The sequence below is a fragment of the Artemia franciscana genome, chromosome 15 (genome assembly GCF_032884065.1).
Source record: "Artemia franciscana chromosome 15, ASM3288406v1, whole genome shotgun sequence".
In the NCBI taxonomy this organism is placed as follows: Eukaryota; Metazoa; Arthropoda; class Branchiopoda; order Anostraca; family Artemiidae; genus Artemia; species Artemia franciscana.
In genome coordinates this window covers 16,341,035-16,364,229 of record NC_088877.1, presented here as the reverse complement: position 1 = coordinate 16,364,229, position 23,195 = coordinate 16,341,035, and the positions used below count along the sequence as shown (strand labels likewise).

The 23,195-nt window shown below is 34.0% G+C and overlaps 1 protein-coding gene across 1 annotated transcript in view; it reads right to left on the bottom strand.

The window, feature by feature from the left end:
- The window catches only part of LOC136036101 (lysophosphatidylcholine acyltransferase-like), a 78,585-nt gene that overhangs the window by 3,380 nt on the left and 52,010 nt on the right, over positions 1-23,195 (bottom strand). Inside the window, exons 6-10 of the mRNA XM_065718100.1 lie at positions 18,362-18,499; positions 16,710-16,835; positions 11,946-12,102; positions 8,587-8,685; positions 586-652 (exon numbers count right to left, since the gene is read on the bottom strand). Coding sequence (XP_065574172.1) covers positions 586-652; positions 8,587-8,685; positions 11,946-12,102; positions 16,710-16,835; positions 18,362-18,499 — 587 coding nt within the window. The remainder of the gene's footprint in view (positions 1-585; positions 653-8,586; positions 8,686-11,945; positions 12,103-16,709; positions 16,836-18,361; positions 18,500-23,195) is intronic.

The following is a 23,195-nucleotide window of genomic DNA, read 5'->3' as shown; positions in this document are numbered from 1 at the left end:
AGCGAAAACTATTATCATGGAGTGCTAGAAAGTATAACTTCCCTGATTGCTGCAGCGAAAGACAAACACTGCCATTAATTGGAAGTAAACTTGGTACAAAAATACTAATTCATTAAAAGGAAAATCTTTTTTTCTTCTGATTAAAAAAATATCAATTTGTTACTTAATTTTTACATGTTCCCGCTAGTCTATAGTTTGTCAATAGTAAATGGCCTTAGCACCACATTTATTGTTAAAATACTTGACTAAATGATGTAGGTAAATTGAGCGGTACAATCTTTAGCTTTGTCTTTGTATGCGAACACGACAAGTTTTCGCCTGTTTAGTTTCGCGATTCAGTGTGGCAGCAAGGAGAAACTTTACTCAATGAGAAGATCTTAAAAATTGTACGCCAACCAAAAGGAAAATAGTATAAAATACCAGTGGGAACAGACCTAAGATTCAGCTAGGGGGGCAAAATGTTTAAATTTTGATATTTTCTTCGATATTCATCCTTAATAGATGGTTCACAACCTGATTTTCCCTCTCCAACAGAACGTTACAAATTTCTAATACTAATGTAAAATATTAGCTATAACAACTCACCATAGGAGAGCAGATTAACGTCAAGTTCTTTGGTTAATAGCGTAGTTGCGTTGTATTGCTTAATAATCTGAAAGAAGAAGGCTGTGTTTAAGCGTAAATTTGACAGTAAAGGTCACTAAAAACATATGTTTTTTACACCAGGAAACTAAACCGTTTCATAAAATTATGAACTTTCAATATATTAACTTCACTTTCCATATATATATATATATATATATATATATATATATATATATATATATATATATATATATATATATATATATATATATATATATATATATATATATATATATATATATATACTTTCAAATTCCATATATATAAAATTAATTCAACTTTCCATTTCCATATGTATATAAAATTAATTTTCTATAATAAAAAGTTCAACGTTTCCAGAGCACTAATACTTTAATCTCAAAAACGCTATTACTGTATGTTCACAAAAAAGAAATATTTTACAGTAGGCAGTTGTCGTGAATTACATCTATGGAAATCTTCAACAACATTTATGTTCGCATGGCATTATCTTCTCTCTGCAGCGCATAAATATCATATGATATTTATGCTTTACTACGGTTTACTACGTTACGCTTATGCTTACTACGGTTCGTTACATGAACTGTTTGAAAGACAGTGTCAATAGAATGATTATTGGAATTGGTAGAATGAAAATTGTACAACCATAAACGTCTTTAGAAATTAGGAAAAAAAAAACTTGCAGTTATGCAGTTTTTAGTAGTAGTAGGTATCAAATTTAAATATGTGAAAAAAATAAGCAACAAATAAGCTAAAAACAGGTGACACCTTTGAAGGTGTCACCTTTGCAGCGCATAATATCATATGACATTTATGCTGTGCTTCTATGACTGTTGCTGTTACTCAAGAAAAAAAAGAAGCATTACTACAGTAGGCAGTTTTCAATAACATTTATGTTCCCATGGCATTATCTCCTCTCTGCAGCGCATAAATATCATATGATATTTATGCTTTGTTTCTATGACTGTTGCTGTTGCTCCTTACTACGGTTCGCTACATGAACTGTTTGAAAGACAGTCTCAATAAAATGATTATTGGAATTGGTAGAATGAAAATTGTACAACCATAAACGTCTTTAGAATTAGGAAAAAAAAACTTGCAGTTATGCAGCTTTAGTAGTAGCAGGTATTAAATTTAAATATGTGAAAAAAATAAGCAACAAATAAGCTAAAAACAGGTGACACCTTTGAAGGTGTCACCTTTGCAGCGCATAATATCATATGACATTTATGCTGTGCTTCTATGACTGTTGCTGTTATTCAAGAAAAAAAAAAGAAGCATTGCTACAGTAGGCAGTTTTCAACAACATTTATGTTCGCATGGCATTATCTTCTCTCTGCAGCGCATAAATATCATATGATATTTATGCTTTGCTTCTATGACTGTTGCTGTTGCTCCTTACTACGGTTCGTTACATGAACTGTTTGAAAGACAGTGTCAATAGAATGATTATTGGAATTGGTAGAATGAAAATTGTACAACCATAAACGTCTTTAGAAATTAGGAAAAAAACTTGCAGTTATGTAGTTTTTAGTAGTAGTAGGTATCAAATTTAAATGTGTGAAAAAAATAAGCAACAAATAAGCTAAAAACAGGTGACACCTTTGAATGTGTCACCTTTGCAGCGCATAATATCATATGACATTTATGCTGTGCTACTATGACTGTTGCTGTTACTCAAGAAAAAAAAAGAAGCATTGCTACAGTAGGCAGTTTTCAATAACATTAATGTTCCCATGGCATTATCTCCTCTCTGCAGCACATAAATATCATTTGATATTTATGCTTTGTTTCTATGACTGTTGCTGTTGCTCCTTACTACGGTTCGTTACATGAACTGTTTGAAAGACAGTGTCAATAAAATGATTATTGGAATTGGTAGAATGAAAATTGTACAACCATAAACGTCTTTAGAAATTAGGAAAAAAACTTGCAGTTATGCAGCTTTAGTAGTAGTAGGTATCAAATTTAAATATGTGAAAAAAAATAAGCAACAAATAAGTTAAAAACAGGTGACACCTTTGAAGGTGTCACCTTTGCAGCGCATTATATCATATGATGTTTATGCTGTGCTTCTATGACTGTTGCTGTTACTCAAGAAAAAAAAAGAAGCATTGCTACAGTAGGCAGTTTTCAATAACATTTATGTTCCCATGGCATTATCTCCTCTCTGCAGCGCATAAATATCATATGATATTTATGCTTTGTTTCTATGACTGTTGCTGTTGCTCCTTACTACGGTTCGTTACATGAACTGTTTGAAAGACAGTCTCAATAAAATGATTATTGGAATTGGTAGAATGAAAATTGTACAACCATAAACGTCTTTAGAAATTAGGAAAAAAAAACTTGCAGTTATGCAGCTTTAGTAGTAGTAGGTATCAAATTTAAATATGTGAAAAAAATAAGCAACAAATAAGCTAAAAACAGGTGACACCTTTGAAGGTGTCACCTTTGCAGCACATAATATCATATGACATTTATGCTGTGCTTCTATGACTGTTGCTGTTACTCAAGAAAAAAAAAGAAGCATTGCTACAGTAGGCAGTTTTCAATAACATTTTTGTTCCCATGGCATTATCTCCTCTCTGCAGCGCATAAATATCATATGATATTTATGCTTTGTTTCTATGACTGTTGCTGTTGCTCCTTACTACGGTTCGTTACATGAACTGTTTGAAAGACAGTGTCAATAAAATGATTATTGGAATTGGTAGAATGAAAATTGTACAACCATAAACGTCTCTAGAAATTAGGAAAAAAAACTTGCAGTTATGCAGCTTTAGTAGTAGTAGGTATCAAATTTAAATATGTGAAAAAAATAAGCAACAAACAAGCTAAAAACAGGTGACACCTTTGAAGGTGTCACCTTTGCAGCGCATTATATCACATGATATTTATGCTGTGCTTCTATGACTGTTGCTGTTACTCAAGAAAAAAAAAAGAAGCATTGCTACAGTAGGCAGTTTTCAATAACATTTAAGTTCCCATAGCATTATCTCCTCTCTGCAGCACAAAAATAGCATATGATATTAATGATACGTATGCTGTGCTTCTATGACTGTTACTGTTGCTTAGATTAAAACTTAACTACAATTTTCAGGACTGTTGCAAAGATTTATTATAATACCATTATAGAAAATGCATTGTAATACGCGTACAGGTAAAAATGACACTAGATATCTCACAACACTAATGGAAAAAAATTCTGTAATAGAGAAGGAGACTTCACAGCATAGTGTTTACCTGGAATGACTTTCAGCTTACAAAGTCAATGAACAATAATAATAGTAATGCAAAATTCATTCATGCCTTTACTGGTAGCACCGAAAAAAAGCACAAGGAGCCCTCCAAAAACTTAGTTTTTATAGTCAATTTTATATTATCAAGTCTATCAGCTGTTGCTGTTGTGTCGAAAAAATTGTCTAATGACCGATAAAAGGTTAGTTTTTTATCCCAACAACTGATTTCATAAAGCAACTATAAATCTTTCATTTACCAACTAAATTGCAGAGACAAGCGGATGTTGCTCACGTATGAACAATTGTGAGAACCAAAAGTAAGAATTTCTGAGATAATAAGTCATCTTAGGCATTAAGGTTTGAGTAGCTGATCCTATAACAGCGAAATTTCCTGTAACACTGGTCTATGAAACTTAATGCATTGAATACATCGAAAAATAGCACTTCTCTTCGTAATCTCGAAAGATTGAACAACGCTAAACAAAACAAAAAATACCATATGACCTAATTGGGCTGGTGGAAGAACACAAAATAATACGAAAAAATATTAATCAGAAAAATTCTAAGATAACAAGCATACTTTTTTAAAAGACTTCGTTTCATTTCTAGAAATTTTAATTTAATTTAATTAATATCGAGGAAAACAGTTTTATCAAGGAGGCACACTCGTGCCTTTATAAAGAGGCGAACCACGACAATGTTAAGCGATCTTCGGTTCAAGTGGTCGCAGTGGGATGGGGAGGTATGCATTTCGTAGCCCGAGCTTCAACTAAGAAACCTGCCAAATTTCATCCCCCTCCGACTTTTCCTTCATGGGGAAAATCTGGCCGAAAGTTTCGACCCACCAACCCCAGCCCCCCTTTAACGTTGTCCGATCGGGCTGAAATTCACAAGTTAAGGTCCCCTAGGGCCCAGGAGCTTATCCGCGAAATTTCAGCTCGATCCGATAACTCCTTCCCTGTTTTCCAGAAACCACGCATAACCACTTAATCTTCATATTCTTTTTTTTCCTCGATGCCTACAGGTCACAGCCGACATCGGATCTGGGTGTACGAAGACTCATTCGATGCGGAATTCTCCGAGTAAGTTTCCTTGAAAGTTTCGTAGGAAAATCTTAACCCCCCGAAAGTTTCGACCCCCCAACTCCATCCCACCCCTTTAACGTTGTCCGATCGGGCTGAAATTCACAAGTTAAGGTCCCCTACGGCCCAAGAGCTTATCCGCGAAATTTCAGCTCGATCCGATAATTCTTTCCCTGTTTTCCAGAAACCACGCATTAGCTACTTAATTAACCCATTTCTCCATAAGAGCCCATGTTAATTTGAAATTTTTTAAAATTATTTAAAAGTTATATTTACACACATGCAAGTGGTTAGCACAGTCGGTAGAGTGTGGGGCTTCTAATCCTCGGGTCAATGGTTCAAGTCCCTTACGGGCGGTTTTTTTTCACAAGATCAAAATAAAAGTGTATAATTTTGATAATACCTGGACAGCTTATCATTTGAGAGATAACAGAATATTAGCTTCTTATGAGCAAAAGAAACGTTTCGGTCATTCTATCTATTTTTTTTTTCTATTTTATACAATGATTTAATGAACCGTGGATATTTACTTATTTTATATAAATAGTTGCTAAATAAGATAAATAATATATAATTTACTATAATTACCTAAAGATGTTTCCTATATGAGAAGGCATTTTTAGAATAAATTCTTTATTATAGGGTTTTGGACGTAGCGATCAAAATAAAAGTGTATAATTTTGATAACACCTGGACTGCCTATCATTTGAGAGATAACAGAATATTAGCTTCTTATGAGCAAAAGAAACATTTCGGTCATTCTATCTATTTTTCTATTTTATACAATGATTTAAAGGCGGGGGGTTGGGGGGGCGGCAGCCACCCAACTTCCTCTCCTAATTCCTGTACGAGGAGTACAGGAATTATTAAATTACGTCCACCATGGATTGTAGAAAAACGTACAGAAATAATATGAAAAAAACTTCGTTTTCTTAAAGAGTTAAAGAGGCTGCGTCCCAAAGTCGAACCTTAAAACGTACAGGAATTAGGAGAGGCAGTTGGGGGGCTGCCGCCCCCCAAACCCCCCGCTTTTAAAGACTATTTTGTACAGGTTTTTTGTTGTGGGGGGTTACCGCCCCCCTAAACCCCCGCTCTTGGCTTCGGAAAGGCCCTCTTTTAATTAACAAAAAATTGAAATGAATGAATAATGGAATAACTTCGCAAAATGTTAAACACAAGAGGACAGGAGAACCATTGTGCCGAAACTAGTAATTAGTAACAATCAAGTCCCCCCACAACAAAAAACCTGTACAAAAGAGTCTTTAAAAGCGGGGGGTTTGGGGGCGGCAGCCCCCCAACTGCCTCTCCTAATTCCTGTACGTTTTAAGGTTCGACTTTGGGACGCAGCCTCTTTAACTCTTTAAGAAAACGAAGTTTTTTTCATATTATTCTAATTAAAATCAAGTAGTTGCGGGCATCAAGCCATTGCTAGTTGTAGAAAAAGCCCAGACAGATAGTCTGGGTGAGAGGCAAATCTGGCATAAAACCTTTCTTGGATTGTATAAAAATACTGCCATTTCAATTGTTGACATTCATAAACCTCTGATTTTACTGATTTTAAAGTTTAACTTAAAGCTATGGTATGAAAATCTAAACCGTAAAGTTTTGAATGTTTTTAATCATAGGATTACAAGAAAAGTAAACCGTATGAAAAAACAAATTATTGACCTTAATCCACGTATGCACCAATGTGTACTTAAGTAAGGCAATGATGCAAAAAAGTCAGATCCTTAGGTGAAGAGGGGAAGTCGGATATTACTCTCTAGGTGGTGAAAAATCAGGGAAATGTGCTTTTAGGGCACAGTATTTTCCTGAGTTCAATTAAATGTAATGAGGAACAAACATTGATCGTATGCTAATCAATATTCTAAATCGTATGTTTTTGCATGTGCCTTAGTTTTCGCAGTACATTTAACGTGACACAGGTTGCAAGTAAAATCAAAAAGATTCTTGTTACAAATTTTTTTCGATTATATGTCTGTGATCTTTCTGATTTCTAAGCTTATCGACCAAGCCGGTGTGAAATGTTAAAGTTTTGAGTTAATATTCTGATGAAAAAGAAGCTGGTAAATAGGCTTTTTTGCTGGTAAGAGGCTTTTTTCTTTTTTCTTTTTTCTCTTTTTCGAGAGAAAGTTGCGTAGGACAGATAATTTTACTGATAACTAAGAATATAAAATTGGATGAATTATATAGCAAATCAGTGTCGTGGAGCTGAAAACTTAGTGTCAAGTAGTCAATGTCGAGTAGATAAAAATAAAAATAAAAGAAAAATAGAATGCAATAAACAGGAAAAGGTCTAGCAACAACATTGGAATTTTCTAAATCGGAAGCTCAACACAGTTGACTATGAACATAAATACATATTACTTAATTGAGGGAAAAGGCATATTTTCTCTAATCTTACATTCTGATATCCCTTTTTTCGTCCTTTTTCAAATTTTTTGAAAAGTTTTATTTTCTCTTTTTGATCACGTTTTCCTTATCTATTCTTCCCTTTCTTCTCAGATGCATATCTAATATCTACTATCATCTTTTTTTTCTGCTTCAAGTGTATTTTCACTCGCGAATTAATTTTTTGTATTTTTCATTCTTCATCTAGATGTATTTACTTCTGCTAGATTCATCTACATTCTCTGCTACTGGAGCATTGAATTCGGTTCGTCCCAATTATTAACTTGGCCAAATTTTAACTATTATTCATATTCTACTTCTTGGTTTTTTTCAACAGTATGTCTAATTTTTGTCATTATCTTTCCTTTTTCACATTTTCAATTGTTCACTGGTCTCCAAATTCGCAATTAGCTTTTTTCACTCTGCATCTGTATTTCTCTATTCTGAATAAACTTCTTTCCTCTTTCTTCTTCTGGAAGGACCGTACGATGGAGCGGGTGTGGAGGGGGTTCTTTTGCCCAATTATTGAGACAATATTTTGCAGAATTTGGAGGGAGAAAAATGTGAAATAGTAACTTGATAGATGGAAGGTAGAATAATAACTGACAGACAGCATTACTTGTAAACTGATTGTCTTTTTTTAGTTGTGTTTGTTTCATTGGGTGGCCCCTGGTTGGGCTTTTATGCAGTGTTGGCTCTTTACAAAGGACCAATCGAAAGATTCCCATCCTGTGGTTAGCTAAAATATTTTCTAGAAATGTTTCTGAAGGAATTATATTGGGATAATTATTGACAACAAGGCTTTGTGAAGAGGTTTAAAACTTGAGTATTGCGAAAGACTTGTTTATCCTGAGACGTAACTCTCAAGCTAGAGCAGTTAAACAGGACACCCCATATTTGAAAAAAAAAATGAAAACTATACAAATTCATTAAAATGTCGTAGGTTTTTATATGAAACAGCAAAAGCTGTTTTCTTATTATTATAAGAAACCCAGAAAGGGTGAAACTAAGGAAGACTGTTCACCTACGTGTTTACTATAGGAAACTTAGAATTTTTCGAAGAAGAAGTGGTAAATTTGATGCCAAACAAGACAACTTTTAGACAAAGAAAAATGAACAAGTAAATGCAACACTCAGGCGATACCACGCAGATCTGGGACATCCTTTAAAAAAAATTCCTTAAGAAAAGGACTGTTTCAAAAATAGTATGTATTACTTGTGATGAATGCATAATAAAATTTACATACCACATATAACACAGGTAAATTTTCTTCCGACATGCAGTTCCTTATAATATCCAAATATCCCAAGATGTAGTTCTTGAAGTTAACATACCCGCTAAAATCCTAAAAATATAAAAAGTTAATGTTTAAAAACCTTTTTATTGTTGCCAAGTAAAAGAAGACTGGAGAATAGGAGGGGGTAGGCTTCCTAGAAAAGTGTGTAACCCTCCTTCAAATTTCTGGGCGAAATAGGATGGAATCAAATATGTTTAAAGAACTCAACCCTTGGGAAGGGCCCTTATCTCCTCTGGGCTATACCGATAGATGGGATGCAATATGACATCTCTAACGTTACGCAATCCAGGAAAGTTTGCCAAAAAAGAGAGGGATGAAGAAATTCTAAAAATGGAACAAGAACATAATTTTTTTTTCCGCATTTCCCCACTCAATGGTTACTTGGCTCTTTCCCACCATTCCTTTGATGAAATCTAGAGCGATATATCTTCGAAACAACTATAGTAACGGACACAATCTGATAACTATTCAGTTGCGATTTGACATTTACCATGACTTATTCCAACTCAGGCGAACCTGGTTCATAGCTTTAAACTAAATTTTCAAGCCCTAGGAGTCCTTCTGGAGAATTTTGAAATATCCCTTGGCTTTTATTTTGTGTAGGTTTTTGTGAGATCAACTGCCAAAATCTGTTCTCAATCCAAATTTGTTGTTGGGCAAGGAATCATATTAATTGGCAAGCCATAGCGTTGTGAAAAATAGAGCAAGAAAAAAAAAATAAACTAAGGGTTCTCAACCTTTTGAAGATTCTAGAAGCTCAGTGAAATTCCTAATATGGTCCTATGCCTTCCTTGCGTTATTGTGGAAAATAATCACGCCATTCCTTAGACTAGTTCCCACCATGACTTTCAACCACAGCTCCGAAATAAATCCTGAGAAAAAGGCGTATGGGCAGCCCTTGGTAGAGTCCCAGGAATAGATGATCGAATATTAACTTACCGCAAAATAGTAATATTTGAGTATTTTTGAAATAATATAGTGCTCCTGCAAGCACTGTTAGTATGATGACATTTAAACAGTTTGGTAGAAATATGGTTTCTGAAATAGTTTAGTTGTTACTTATTGTCACTTTCGCTAATAAAAAAAAATAGCAATAACAGAAAATTATAATAGAAGCTTTCTATATTAAATGTTTCTAAAAACTAAATCATTACAGAGGTAAATTAATGTTAGCAGAAGATTAAGATTTGTGCTTTAAACACCAAATATAGAAATTCAGATATTTACGTTGTTTTCGAAAAGTAATTCGAAAAGTAATCATAGAAAATGAGGGAACCAATCATGAAATCGTCAATTCTGAAAAGGTATATACCCAGAACACCCCAGCCTTCTGTATGTATCTGTGCAATATTTCCTTTAAACATATTAAACGTCCCTGGACATACCACGGCTGCTGAATATACGAATAGACATTTAAATAGTTTTAATTACTAGCTTTAAAGTCCTATTGAATCTCCGTTTGGAGGAATCACCGGGCAACTTAAAAGGAGTAGCCTCCTAAGGATGACAGTTTACATAGAAACAATCACACCGAGTCCGTTGATTTTGAATTAAAATCAAGTAGTTGTGGGTATCAAGCCATGGATAATAGTAGAAAAAGCCAAGACAGATAGTCTGATTGAGCGAGAGGCAAATCTGGCATAAGCCCTTATTCGGATTGTATAAAAAAGATGTCAGTTCATTTGTTCATAGATGTCTACTTAACATCCGTCCATGTGTCATTCTTGTCACCTTGATTTTTGATGGTTTTTGAGGTTTTAATGATCAAATCTAGCGATATCAGTTAAACCTGACAGAAGTTGTGCACAAAACAAAAGTGTTTTTAATTCCAGGAGACGAAAATTAATTTTTAACACTTGACACAAACGCATATTCACTCAGACAAGTGAAGGAGAAAAATTTCAAACAATAAATTTAAAATTTATTTAATTTCTTCTTTAGCCCTTATTTTCACATTGAATTTGACACAGTGTTTTTAGTAGAAAGAAAAACAACAAAATTATGTTTTGTTCGTGATGTTTGATCAGCAGCCTTGACTCACTTGGTTTTTTCCAAATTACGAAAGCTCTTTGTTTGCCAACATTGCCCATTGGGAATACCTTAGCAATATGCGTAGACGTGGTTTTAATCTGTTTTTTTTTTCTTTGAAATTTTGCACGAGAGAAAATCAGGTTCAGACAACACTGCAATGTTTGTAATTGCACCTTCCTATAACGTTTCTTTAAGTCGTTAAAAAACCGAGGTGGCAAAATCGCAGCAAAAAACCCACAATATTATTGATTTTGATACTGCTTTGTTGAATTTTACCGAAATAGATATTTTTCTTGGTAAAAATGACTAGGCAGTCGGTAAAAGCGACAGAATAAAGGAAAGAAACTCTGTTTCTCAAGGATATACGGGAAAGACGGCACACTTTGGCTCTCCGATTACAAAAATCAATAATATTTGCATGATACCAGTTCAAACAAGGTGCAAAATGTGCAGCTCTTTTATACCCAACAAGTTAGTCCGAAGCTTGTGGTTACAAAGTTATAATACGATTATGTATCATGATGCTAATATAATCGTCACACAGTATTAGCGTAATGATAGTTATATGTATAATTATACCCCTTCTTCTTGGAAACGCTTACGTACTATTTTCAAAATCTGTTTTACAGACTACTTTTGGCTCGTAGTTTTTTTTTGGGAAATAGAACTTGAAACGTATGTTGCATGATTTTTCACAATTTTAGCACATAAAAAATTAAATTAGTGAACAAGAAGTCTGAAGATAATAAGGAAAATACCTCAAAAACTGGACACTTTCTATTCTATATTCTGCAAGCTTCAATCAAGTTAATAAATTTTAGTCATGCTATCCATTAATTTTCAAGTTTCATAAAAAAAAAACTCAGTTGAGAATGAGTTTACCCACATGACTTGGATACGTTTATAGGCAAGTGTGTATTCTCCTGATGAGCCCTTGTCTTGGGTGGTCCTCTTTCAACTATTTGTCTTATTTATTGTTTTAAATATTCGGTATATGACGATTTATACTTACTTACTTACGACTGCCTGTCGTGTCGTAAGTAAGTATTCTTAGTTGCGACACGTTCTTTCTTTGTAGTCTTTTTTCGTCTTTATTGCTTTTAGCTCTCTTTGAGGTAAAATAAAAAAAAAATGGCTATCATTAGACTAGATGGGCTGCATTTTCATTTTGAAGTTAAAAAAAAAAAAAAAAAAAAAAAAAAAAAAAAAAAAAAAAAAAAAAAAAAACTTACCTTTTGGTAATTAGGCTACTTTACAAAAATAACCAAAGTACTTACCTTATCGAAAAAATTTAAAAGTTTAATTAGACTCTTGCTTTCTTCTTCAATGCCAAGATAGCAAGAAAGCGACATCAACGTGATTGTACCAAGTTCTTTGTCGGCAATGGAAGCAAATTTCTCCAGTAGTTCCCCTTTTAACATCTTCTGATTGATTCTGAAAAAGAAATTTATTAGAAACTTTTTCATAGAAACACGTAGTCGTTGTTCTATATGTAACTATATCATATAACTTGTTTATGAAAGTAGATAAACAGGATACTATATAATGTTAAACGTAAAAAAACCCTTAATATGAAATGCATGACCTTGGAAAAACAGCAAAGCATAATTTAAAAAATGAATATTTTATAATTATAGAAAGTTTCTTTAAGATAACACCGTTGTATGTGGCATACAGGACTAATTATCAACTTGTTGAAACCGACTGAAGACCAAACTCAAAATGTAAATAATCCTTGATGGAAAATTTTATTATACTTAATGGTACAAAGCAACTATTAATAATGTACAGTGGCGGTGATAGGGTGGTAGGGGGCATATACTCCCCAGACCCCCCTAAATTTTGAAAAAAGTACCTTTTTTTTGGGGGGGAGGATAGCTGAAAAATACTTTTTTTATGTTTTCATTTAAAGAATTGAAAAAACGACAAGTTTGCCCCCCTCTTAGATTTTCAAAAAATAAAGTTTGCCTCCCTCTGAATTTTCGGGTATTGTAGCCACAATTAACTTAGTGACAGATTAAATTGTTTCTAACACAAATAATAGGGAAAAAATTCCAAGTATTCCATGCGAATTGCCCTGATTTTCATTCTCTTGCAGTAAAATTTTATTTCAACCCACCCTTAGGGATTTTTCATAAGATCTCAGGATTTCAGTCCAATGCTTACGGTCCAGGAAAAGTACATATATTCAACATTACCCTCGGACAGCATATTAGGAGTATTATCTGATATCTTCGGATTTTATTCAAGCCTTTGAATTTTTCATAACTGCCCCTTTGGATATTGTTAAATTCTCAGTGATATCCCTCATTTCAGCGCCCTAGAAGTGATTTTATATATATTATGCTAACTTTTGATTATGATTCAAATAAGTCCCTCCAATGCAGGAATAAAAACTAAGACATAATCGAAAATGACATAAGATGGAGTTAGATTAAGCAATAGAGTAGTCTTGATACTTTAGCGAATGAGAGAGGAAAGCCAGGATAATTTAAGCTTTTGCTAACTAATAAAGCAAATAGAAATGTGATGTATTATAATCAATAAATAAGTCTGTCGCGATTGAAGATTTAACACGGAAGAAGTTTGATTAGTTTGAAGAAGTTAGTCATCGAATTAGTTTTAAGTTACCGTTTACGAAAAAAAACTCGAACAAATTACTTCATCCAAACACATATCATTCTTGGGATACTGAGAAAAACCAGTTTCAAAATAATGAAACCTCACTTTCTTGGAATCAAACCAAAATACCCGTCAATTTTTCTTCTATTGCAGCTCATTTTTGACAAAACAGGAAAAAAATTTTCAAGCTTGAAGAGATCTTGGGAAACAAATAGTTACATGAAAAAAAAATTAGTGAAGGTAACCTCCTAAGCTAGAATACTATTGGCGGATTTAAGTATTTTATTCAGTTTTTAATAAGAGCTAGAATACTATTGAGCTAGAGCTAGAATAACCTAAGCTAGAATACTATTGGCGGATTTAAGTATTTTATTCAGTTTTTAATAAGAGGCAGCGATTATATTTAATTAGTGAAGATACAACGCCAACTTCCAGGCAAAATGAAAAGAACTGGCTTTCAATGTTGCCAAGTTGCCACGAAAATACTTTGTTGCATATAAAAAGGAACAGTATTACGATGACTCCTGAACTTTTTATAGCCTAAGATACTTGTTGGAAGTGAAAAGGTAAAGTGATGGATAACTTCTTGTGTGGAAAAAAAAAATTATATTATGAGACTCATTCTCAATAAATATTCCTAAGGCACAGAATATCAGCTGTTCCTGTCTCTTATTTGCCGCTAGTAATCACTAGTAATGAATTAATGATTGCTTATAGACACAAATGTTGACTGGCAAAATATGTCGGTCGACATTTGTGTCGACCAATTGCATCTTAAAATAAAACTTGCAAGTTTTGTCTTTAAACTTTGAATTGCTTAATACTATGCTAAAGATGATCACCCTTAGTAAAGCACAATTACATGAGTGATATTTGCCAATCATTGTTTTTGAAAGAACACATTTCTTAGTAAAAATAGTTTGTAACCTTTTGTGGGGAAACACCAGAAACGTGATTTGGAGACATATTAATGGTGTGCACTGGATTTCTTGAAATAGTGACAGATAATTTTACTAAACTATGGTTCCTTATTTTACATTACATCTTCCTATAAGTTTGACTTTCACAGATGATCAATATGTTCATATTACAATTTACCTCAACAACAGATTTGCAAAAACCTTACAGTTTATTAAATTCTAGGGATTATTTGCCTAAAACACTTATTGTCTACAAACGTTTAGTAGTCAAACCAAAAAAAGTATCAATTTTTCTGAAAAAGATTGTGATGTATTACCATTTTTGAGATTAATTGATAGCCCTTACTGTGATTTCAGCTTTTATGATCTTGATTTTGCAAATTCACAAGCCGATCAATAATGAACGCTGTCTATTTGGTAAGAACAAGAATCAACGGGCGACTTTAGCTTCCCCTTCTAGTATTTTCTGTCACCCTTAACCATCTCGCTCAAAAATTCTTGTAATGCATTCTTTTTGCTATATTCTTTTACCTATATCTACAAGATTTATACCAGACTTGTAACTCTGTTCTTCATCTATTATCCTCTATAATTTCTTTTTCTTTTCCAAAACCTTTACTTACGTTTTGCTTACTTACTTTTACCCTTTACTTACTTTAGAGCTAATCTGTAAGAATAATTGAACAGATCCCGGGTTTCCTTTATTCTTCAATGTCATTCACCTCTGATTTATACATATAAGTTAAACTTTACTGGAATCTATCGAACTGACACAATTCAATTAACAGATATTAATTGTTTTTTCTTTGCTTGAAACAGTTCACTTCATACTATACTAAATAAAAAAAACAAGTTTTTTTAACTGAAAGTAAGGAGCGACATTAAAACTCAAAAAGAACAGAAATTACTTCGTATATGAAAGAGGCTTTTCCTCCTCAACGACCCGCTTTTTAAGCTAAAGTTTGACTCTTTCTCTTGACTCACTTTTTAAAACAGTAAAAAACTTTAGCGTGAAGAGCGGGGCGTTGAGGAGGAAAAGCCTCTTTCATATACGGAGTAATTTCTGTCCATTTTGAGTTTTAATGTCGCTCCTAACTTTCAGTTAAAAAAGACTTGTATTTTTTATTTCATTTCTGAACGTTTTTGAGTTAATGCATGTTTTGATTTTGGCTCTCCGCGAATAAATAGTTAAAACGAAATTTATATATTTTTTTGGCTAAATGGTTTTCTCATGGTTTTAATCGGAAAATTTTGAGAAAAAAGGAGCGGGGGAGGAGGCTTAGTTGCCCTCCAATTTTTTGATTGCTTAAAGAGGTAACTAGAACTTTTAATTTTTTTACGAACTTTTTGATTAGTAAAAAAATATTACGTAACTTACGAATTAACTTACGTAACGAACTTCTGTATTCGTATGTTTTTATTACGTATATGAGAGGGTTCACCCCCTCGTCAATACCTCGCTCTTTACATTAAAGCTTAAATTTGTCCCAATTCCCTAAGAATGGCCCCTGAATCACAAAGGCCGTAAAATAAATAGTTGAAATTACTAAAAAAAACTTTAGCGTAAAGAGCAAGGTATTACGAGGAGGTGAACCCCTCATATGCGTAATAATTTCTGTTCGTTTTAAGTTTTAATGCAGCTCCTTACTTTCAATTGAAAAAAATATTCATATTTATTTTTTCACTTTTTTTTAAATAATGCTAGAAAATCCTGCAGCCCCCTTCACTGACATTCTCTTCCCCCATGACAAATTCCTTCATGAAAATATCCTCCCACGTAACCCCCCCTCAACTTCTCCCCCAAACCAAAAAAATCAAAATTCCATTTTTTAGAGTTTCGATTACTATTGAATCGTGTCGCTCCTTACTACAGTTCGTTACCACGAACTGCTTGATTAAATGAAGCTAAGAAATAAACCTAATTCATTTTTAGTACTTATTGAAGAAGCGTTATAAAGGTTTTTTGAAGTTTACTAAGAATAAGAAAATAAAGAAAAAGACAAGAAGAAGAAGAAGAAGAAGGAGAATAATAATAAAATCTTCATTAAACACAAGGAAGACTGACTAAAAGTCAAGCGCCTTTAGCAAGGTCTTATCCATTATTTTTATTCGGGGGTGGGGGTATTTTCTTTCCTTAAAAAATATTTCTTTTTTTTTGGGGGGGGGGGCAAGCAAAACTCTAAAGTCCATCGAAAATTTGTTTATATACATTTTGTTACGATTTTAAGAGGCGGACAAAAACTCCTGAGGGGTTCAAGCTCCTTAGCTCTCCCTTTTGGATACGGCCTGGTCTTAAAATCACTTTTAGATCAGTCTATAAGAAAGATTTCATAACAAAGAGCGTTAATGCTTTAGCTTTCATTCTTCTGTTAAATTTTACCATTCTTTCAGGCTAGGTACTGTTTAGAATTTTAGACCTTAACACACAAAACTTTAAATATTTGGAAGTTTTTTTCTTGAAACAGTTCATTTCATACTACATCAAATGCATCAACTTACCCATTCTCAATTTTCACTGAACGAGCGTTAAGAAGTCCCACACACGACGGTAGTCCAAGCTCCTTAGATTTGGCAACAAGCTGAGCATCGTCAAAACTATAGTCTGCAACAGGGACACCGAGATGCCTATAAGCAAACACAAAAGAGCCTGTGTTGATTATCCCAATTCTCCTTTAGTATTTTGTAATCTCAAATTCAACTATTTCACGAAAAAAAAAGATTGGACGCTTTTCAGGCAAAATTTGTTTGGAACTTTCCCAACCCCTTGGAAAGTATGTACAGGATCCCACCTCCTTCATGCAATCTCAATGTTTGATGTTATACCCAACTTTTACTCTATTTTTCATATGATTTGCCTGTTTTGGGCAGTTTTAACACTCTCCTCCCCGAGGATAATTGGGATGTCGTAAAAAAGAAATGTTTGTGTACCTAATGTCCTGTTTGTGTAACTTGATTTCCATGGTAGAAAAAAAAACCTCATTCAGGCTTTGGTCCATCAAAGTCAATTCAACATACGTCACATATATCATTTAAAAGTCTAATACTTCAAAGGACAACATTTTCAGGAAGCAAAAAGTGTCTAACATAATTATAATATTTAATCATAAGCACATATACTCCTTGGATTATTGCTTGTTTTATGCCTAACTTATGGAAATAAGTTCTCTATTTTAAATGGTAACTATTCCCGTCACTGGAACTAAATATTTATAGTTGTTTCGCAGAACTTTTTCACTAGAATCTTGAGTAATCAGTACATTCAAATTTATTTATCAAACTGGGTTAAATTCTCTCCCTTGTCAGACACTGCCTGCTTGATTAGTAATAACTCGTATCACTTTAGTAAAATATGTGCGATAATCGAAGCTTATCCATGAAATATTTTTCATTAAACGTTATCGCCCTTCAACTTCTTGTTTTAAAACAATTAATACTTTCCAGATTGAGTTCCTCCCCCTCCCATTGTAATAATAACAATGAAACTGGCAAGGAAAATTATGCCATCAATGAGGGACTAAAACATATACTTGTTTGGTAGTATACAAGTGTCTTGACTGTAGGCCTACACACTAGAATGTCCCTGGAAAAATCTTGTGTATTAAGATTTTTTCATCCCCCATGACAATGCTTTAATTACACATATATGTAAAGACAAATCAAAACAACAATTATTAGTGCTTAAATCATGTTCACTCAGTGTGATAAAGTGGATAAGTAAGGTTATGGCCTCGTTCAAGTACTGATCTATATTAATTACTAAAGTAGGAAAACAGTCCCTTTCTCCTTCTGTCTTTCTTTTTTGCTTATATGGTTTAATTTTTTTTTAGTATTTATTATTATTTTTATAGTTTATATTTTTTATGTTTGGTTTTATGGTGTGTGTTTACTTCTGTGTTTGTGCTGTTGCACTAGTGATTTCTCTTTTCATTATAAAAAAAAATGGGGAATTCAAACATGTGCTCCCATTCAAACCGATAAATGCCAACGATCTAATAACGCCAAAGCTTAAATAGGAGTGGCCAAGCTTACCTATCTGTGTGATCCTAGAAGCAACAAATGATAATAAAGCAGCAGTTAAAGACAGATAACAGCAGAACATTAGGCTGATAAGATAATGAAAAAAAAAACTGGGTAATAAAAAGCAAACTAACCTGGCCATTAGCAGTTGAACATTTTCAGCAAAGAGGTTGGGATCAAGCTTTTCTTTCTCTGAAGGTACAACTGAAGGTAAAAACTCAATAGTCATGGTTGTAATGGTTTTTGTCAATGTTAACCATAAGATTTTCAACCTAAAAAGGAAATGAATATTCAAAATATGTGTAACTGCAATAATTGTAAATGGTCGATAATTTTGCTAGACGATAATTTTGCGATAATAAAGACGATAATTTTGCTAGAATTCGATCAATTACATTCAGCTTTATCCATCTACCAAATTACATTTTTGAAATTTCTTCAGATTTTTTAGAATGAAACGTATTTCTAAAAGGTATGAAAAACATGCAAAAGGGGAAAATTTTCCTATTCCTAAGCAAGTAGGGAATACTAAAAAAAGCATAAGTAATATCATAGCTCCGTTATAGTGCATAGATAGACCTTGAAGTAAGAAGTCTAATCTTATAAGTATCTTGTTCTTTCAGTTGAAGTTACAGTGGTATGTTTGTCACAATTCGCAAGGTTTACAAGGATCGAGAACCTTGATGAGTTTACATAAATTTATTCTTTTATTCTATATTTATATAAATTTATTCCTTAATAACTTATTCATATACAGAATCCCATCTCTGCAAATAGGTCATCTCGCTGTAGTAATAGAAAATATATCAAGTTAAGAATAATATCCTCTAAAATCAATACTTAATTAAATACTAATACGTATCAAATACTTAAATTCTAATACTTATTATAAAACTTATTAAGTTGCATGATCCTGAAAAAACTTGAAATTGTAGTTAGCTGTTCAAAACATGTTTACTAGTTTCTTTTAAGATGGGTACTTATGAGAATTGATAATTGTCTGTTTTGCCCTTAGTTTCGTAGCCCTCAGTTTTTTAGATTATTAACAGGGTTTGATCCAGCTGATAGAAACACTTTAGCTAATGTCCTATCCTTATCCTATGGTATACCAGAAGAGTACATTAAAGTGAATAGTGCTATGTGCGAGAGTAATATGGTTGCGGTCAAGGTAGGAAGTGATGTTAGTATTTGGTTCGGTGCGGAATCAGGAGTTAAACAGGGTTTCGTTCGATCCCATTTATACGAATTATTTGCTAGATTTTTTCCTAAGGAGTGTGACAAGGACTGTCGAAGATCTCGGTATCAAATTGAAAGGTAAAACTCTACCAGATTTAGATTATGCAGATGATTTGAGTGTCAAGATAAAAATGATAGAAAATGAAATGGATTTTGGAAGTTTTAGGAATATAGGGTGCAAAAACAGATTCAAAAGTTAAGGTTAAGAAAACATTGTGGCTTAGACTAGGAAATGAGGATAAAGATGTGATTTTAGATAATAAAAAACTCGGTAGAGCAGAAAGCTTCACTTATCTGAGTAGCATTACGTAATTGTAAGGACGATGGATGCACTAAAAATGTAAAAGCAGAGAAAGCTACGGCGTCAGGTGTTTTTTTTTTCGGTATTGAAAAAAGTTTAGAAGAATAAGAAGATAAGTCTGCGAACTAAGATTAGAATATTGGAAGCTGCGGAAACTATAGTGGCCAAGTATATCCCTCAAGTGTCGGCCCTTTGAAAGGCTTAGGGAAGTTTGCTAAATATTTTCCAGAGGAATTAGCTAAGGATAGCTGTAGGTAACACTTGACTGACCATATATCGAATAATAAACTCTAAAAAAATATGATTTATAGGAAAATATGGAATTCACTTTAATCTGACTAAGCCACGTTTTAAAATGAAGATGGCAGATTAAAAAAAAATGTTTCTGGTCATCCATCTGGAGCCAAACCAGAAGCAAATCCTCGCGAACGGGAATAGAAGAGGTCATCAGAAAACAGTTAAATTAAATGGACACTTCATGGGAGGGGGCAAGAAGTCAAATTTGAATAAATTGGAGATCGGGGAGAAGGAGCGTGTGCACCTGTGTGGACCTCAGGTGGCTCGGTGCATTTTCTTGTTAGTAATTGCTAGTAAACTATTCAAAAATTTTGATATTATTATAGAAATTTATAGGCCCTGGTCGGTTGTTCTTGAAGAGGACTTTAAAAAGTATTTATTATCTTTGTGTCACAATGATGCCCAACCCTAAATTGAATTAGGCATTGGACAATGCATCGCCTGCTGGCCAACAATGGCTTGAAGAAAGAAGAACTCTACGTCCTTCCCGCTCCCCCCCCCCAAGAACTCATTTTGCTGAGTTGCTTAATTCTCCATTAAATATACAGCAAAAAATAGCTTAGGTGTTTTTTGTTAATGTCACAGCTTAACACAGGCGCAATTAGCCAGAATGTTGGAGGAGGGGGAGCCAATGGATTTTGCCGACTAGTTGGTCATTTTTACAGGCTAATTTGTTCAATACTACTATTAAAGCTACTTCATTTTTTTTTTCGAGTGATACCAGTCTTTAATTTTTTGTCATTTATTTTCACTCACCTATTTACCAAATAAATAGAAAAGGGCCAGTAAAATAATGGTCGTTCATGCCCCTATTTTATTGACTAATTTTTTTTTCCGAGTCACTGAAAACATTGGGGTTTTCCTCCATCTCCCCCCATAAGTGACCCCATGCAGCTTAGTATATTACTTAGAATGCTAAAAAAAAGTGTTCAATGAATTATGTTACACAAATAGCTAAGCAAGGAATGTGATTATCACTATCTCGGAAGCTACTGAATTACAGTCGCTTCTAATGAATGGGGTTATCGAATTATTCATTTAACCACTAACTTTTTAAAGCTTTACCTACCCCAAGAGTTGATGAATACCTTTCAGTTTGCGTAATTGACTGCGGTAATCTAAAGGATGAAGTAAAATCAAATTTAAAGCTGAAATCCAGAAACATTACAAAACTACATTCGATCCGCGAGCCTGATTCTCATATTTTAAGTTTTTAATAGAGGTAATGAACAAAACGAAGTTCTGCAAAAATATATTCTTAGATGTACAATTTTTCACATGTTCTTAGACGCATAGACATTTTAGGACCTTTACCTACTCTTGGCACATGCCTTTTCACATCACTTTACTTAGCATACATAATCGGCGGTAGCTTCGAAACGTAAGCCAGACGTAAAATAAGAAAAAAAAACGTTAAAAAAGACATCTGTAACTTGCTATCAAGGAGGCACACTCGTGCCTCTATAAAGAGGCGACACACGACAATGTTAAGCGATCTTCGGTTCCAGTGGTCGCAGACGGATGGGGAGGGATGCATTTCGTAGCCCGAGCTCCAACTAAGAAACCTGCAAAATTTCATCCCCCTCCAACTTTTTCTTCATGGGGAAAATCTGGCCGAAAGTTTCGACCTGTCAACCCAAGCCCCCCTTTAACGTAGTCCGATCGGGCTGAAATTCACAAGTTAAGGTCCCCTATGGCCCAGGAGCTTATCCGCGAAATTTCAGCTTGATCCGATAACTCCTTCCCTGTTTTCCAGAAACCACGCATAGCCACTTAAAATTCATTTACTTTTTTTTTCTAGACGCCTACAGGTCACATCCGACATCGGATCTGGGTGTACGAAGACTCATTCGATGCGGAATTCTCCGAGTAAGTGCCCATGAAAGTTTCGTAGGAAAATCTTAACCCCCCGAAAGTTTCGACCCTCCAACCCCCCCCCCCCCCACCCCTTTTAACGTTGTCCGATCGGGCTGAAATTCACAAGTTAAGGTCCCCTACGGCCCAGGAGCTTATCCGCGAAATTTCAGCTCGATCCGATAACTCCTTCCCTGTTTTCCAGAAACCACCCATTAGCTATTTAATTAACGGATTTCTCTCCATAAGAGCCCATGTTAATTTGAAATTTTTAAAAGCTATTGAGAAGTTATATTTACACACATGCAAGTTATTAGCTCAGTTGGTAGAGCGTGAGACTTTTAATCCTCGGGTCAAGGGTTCAAGTCCCTTACGGGCGGTTTTTTTTCACAACATCAAAAAAATTTTGATAACACCTGGACAGCTTATCATTTGAGAGATAACAGAATATTAGCTTCTTATGAGCAAAAGAAACATTTCGGTCATTCTATCTATTTTTTTTCTATTTTATACAATGATTTAAAAGCGGGGGGGCGGCAGCCACCCAAGTTCCTCTCCTAATTTCTGTACGAGGAGTACAGGAATTATTAAATTACATCCACCATGGATTGTAGAAAAACGTACAGAAATAATATGAAAAAAACTTCGTTTTCTTAAAGAGTTAAAGAGGCTGCGTCCCAAAGTCGAACCTTAAAACGTACAGGAATTAGAAGAGGCAGTTGGGGGGCTGCCGCCCCCCAAACACCCAGCTTTTAAAGACTCTTTTGTACAGGTTTTTTGTTTTTTTGCTAACCCCCCGCTCTTGGCTTCGGAAAGGCCCTCTTTTAATTAACAAAAAATTGAAATGAATGAATAATGGAATAACTTCGAAAAATGTTAAACACAAGAGGACAGGAGAACCATTGCGCCGAAACTAGTAATTAGTAACAATGAAGTCCCCCCCCCCCAAAAAAAAAAAACTGTACAAAAGAGTCTTTAAAAGCTGGGTGTTTGGGGGGCGGCAGCCCCCCAACTGCCTCTTCTAATTCCTGTACGTTTTAAGGTTCGACTTTGGGACGCAGCCTCTTTAAATCTTTAAGAAAACGAAGTTTTTTTCATATTATTAATATGAAGGATGTTGGTATATCTACAGGAGCTATCATCAAGACAAAATTAATCATACTTATTCATAAGAGATAACGATTTCAAAACCCCTTATTTAAGTAAGCAATATCCAGAAAATCGTATACAAACTTATATACAATCCTTACCTTGCAGATAGTATTCTTCTTCAAAACATA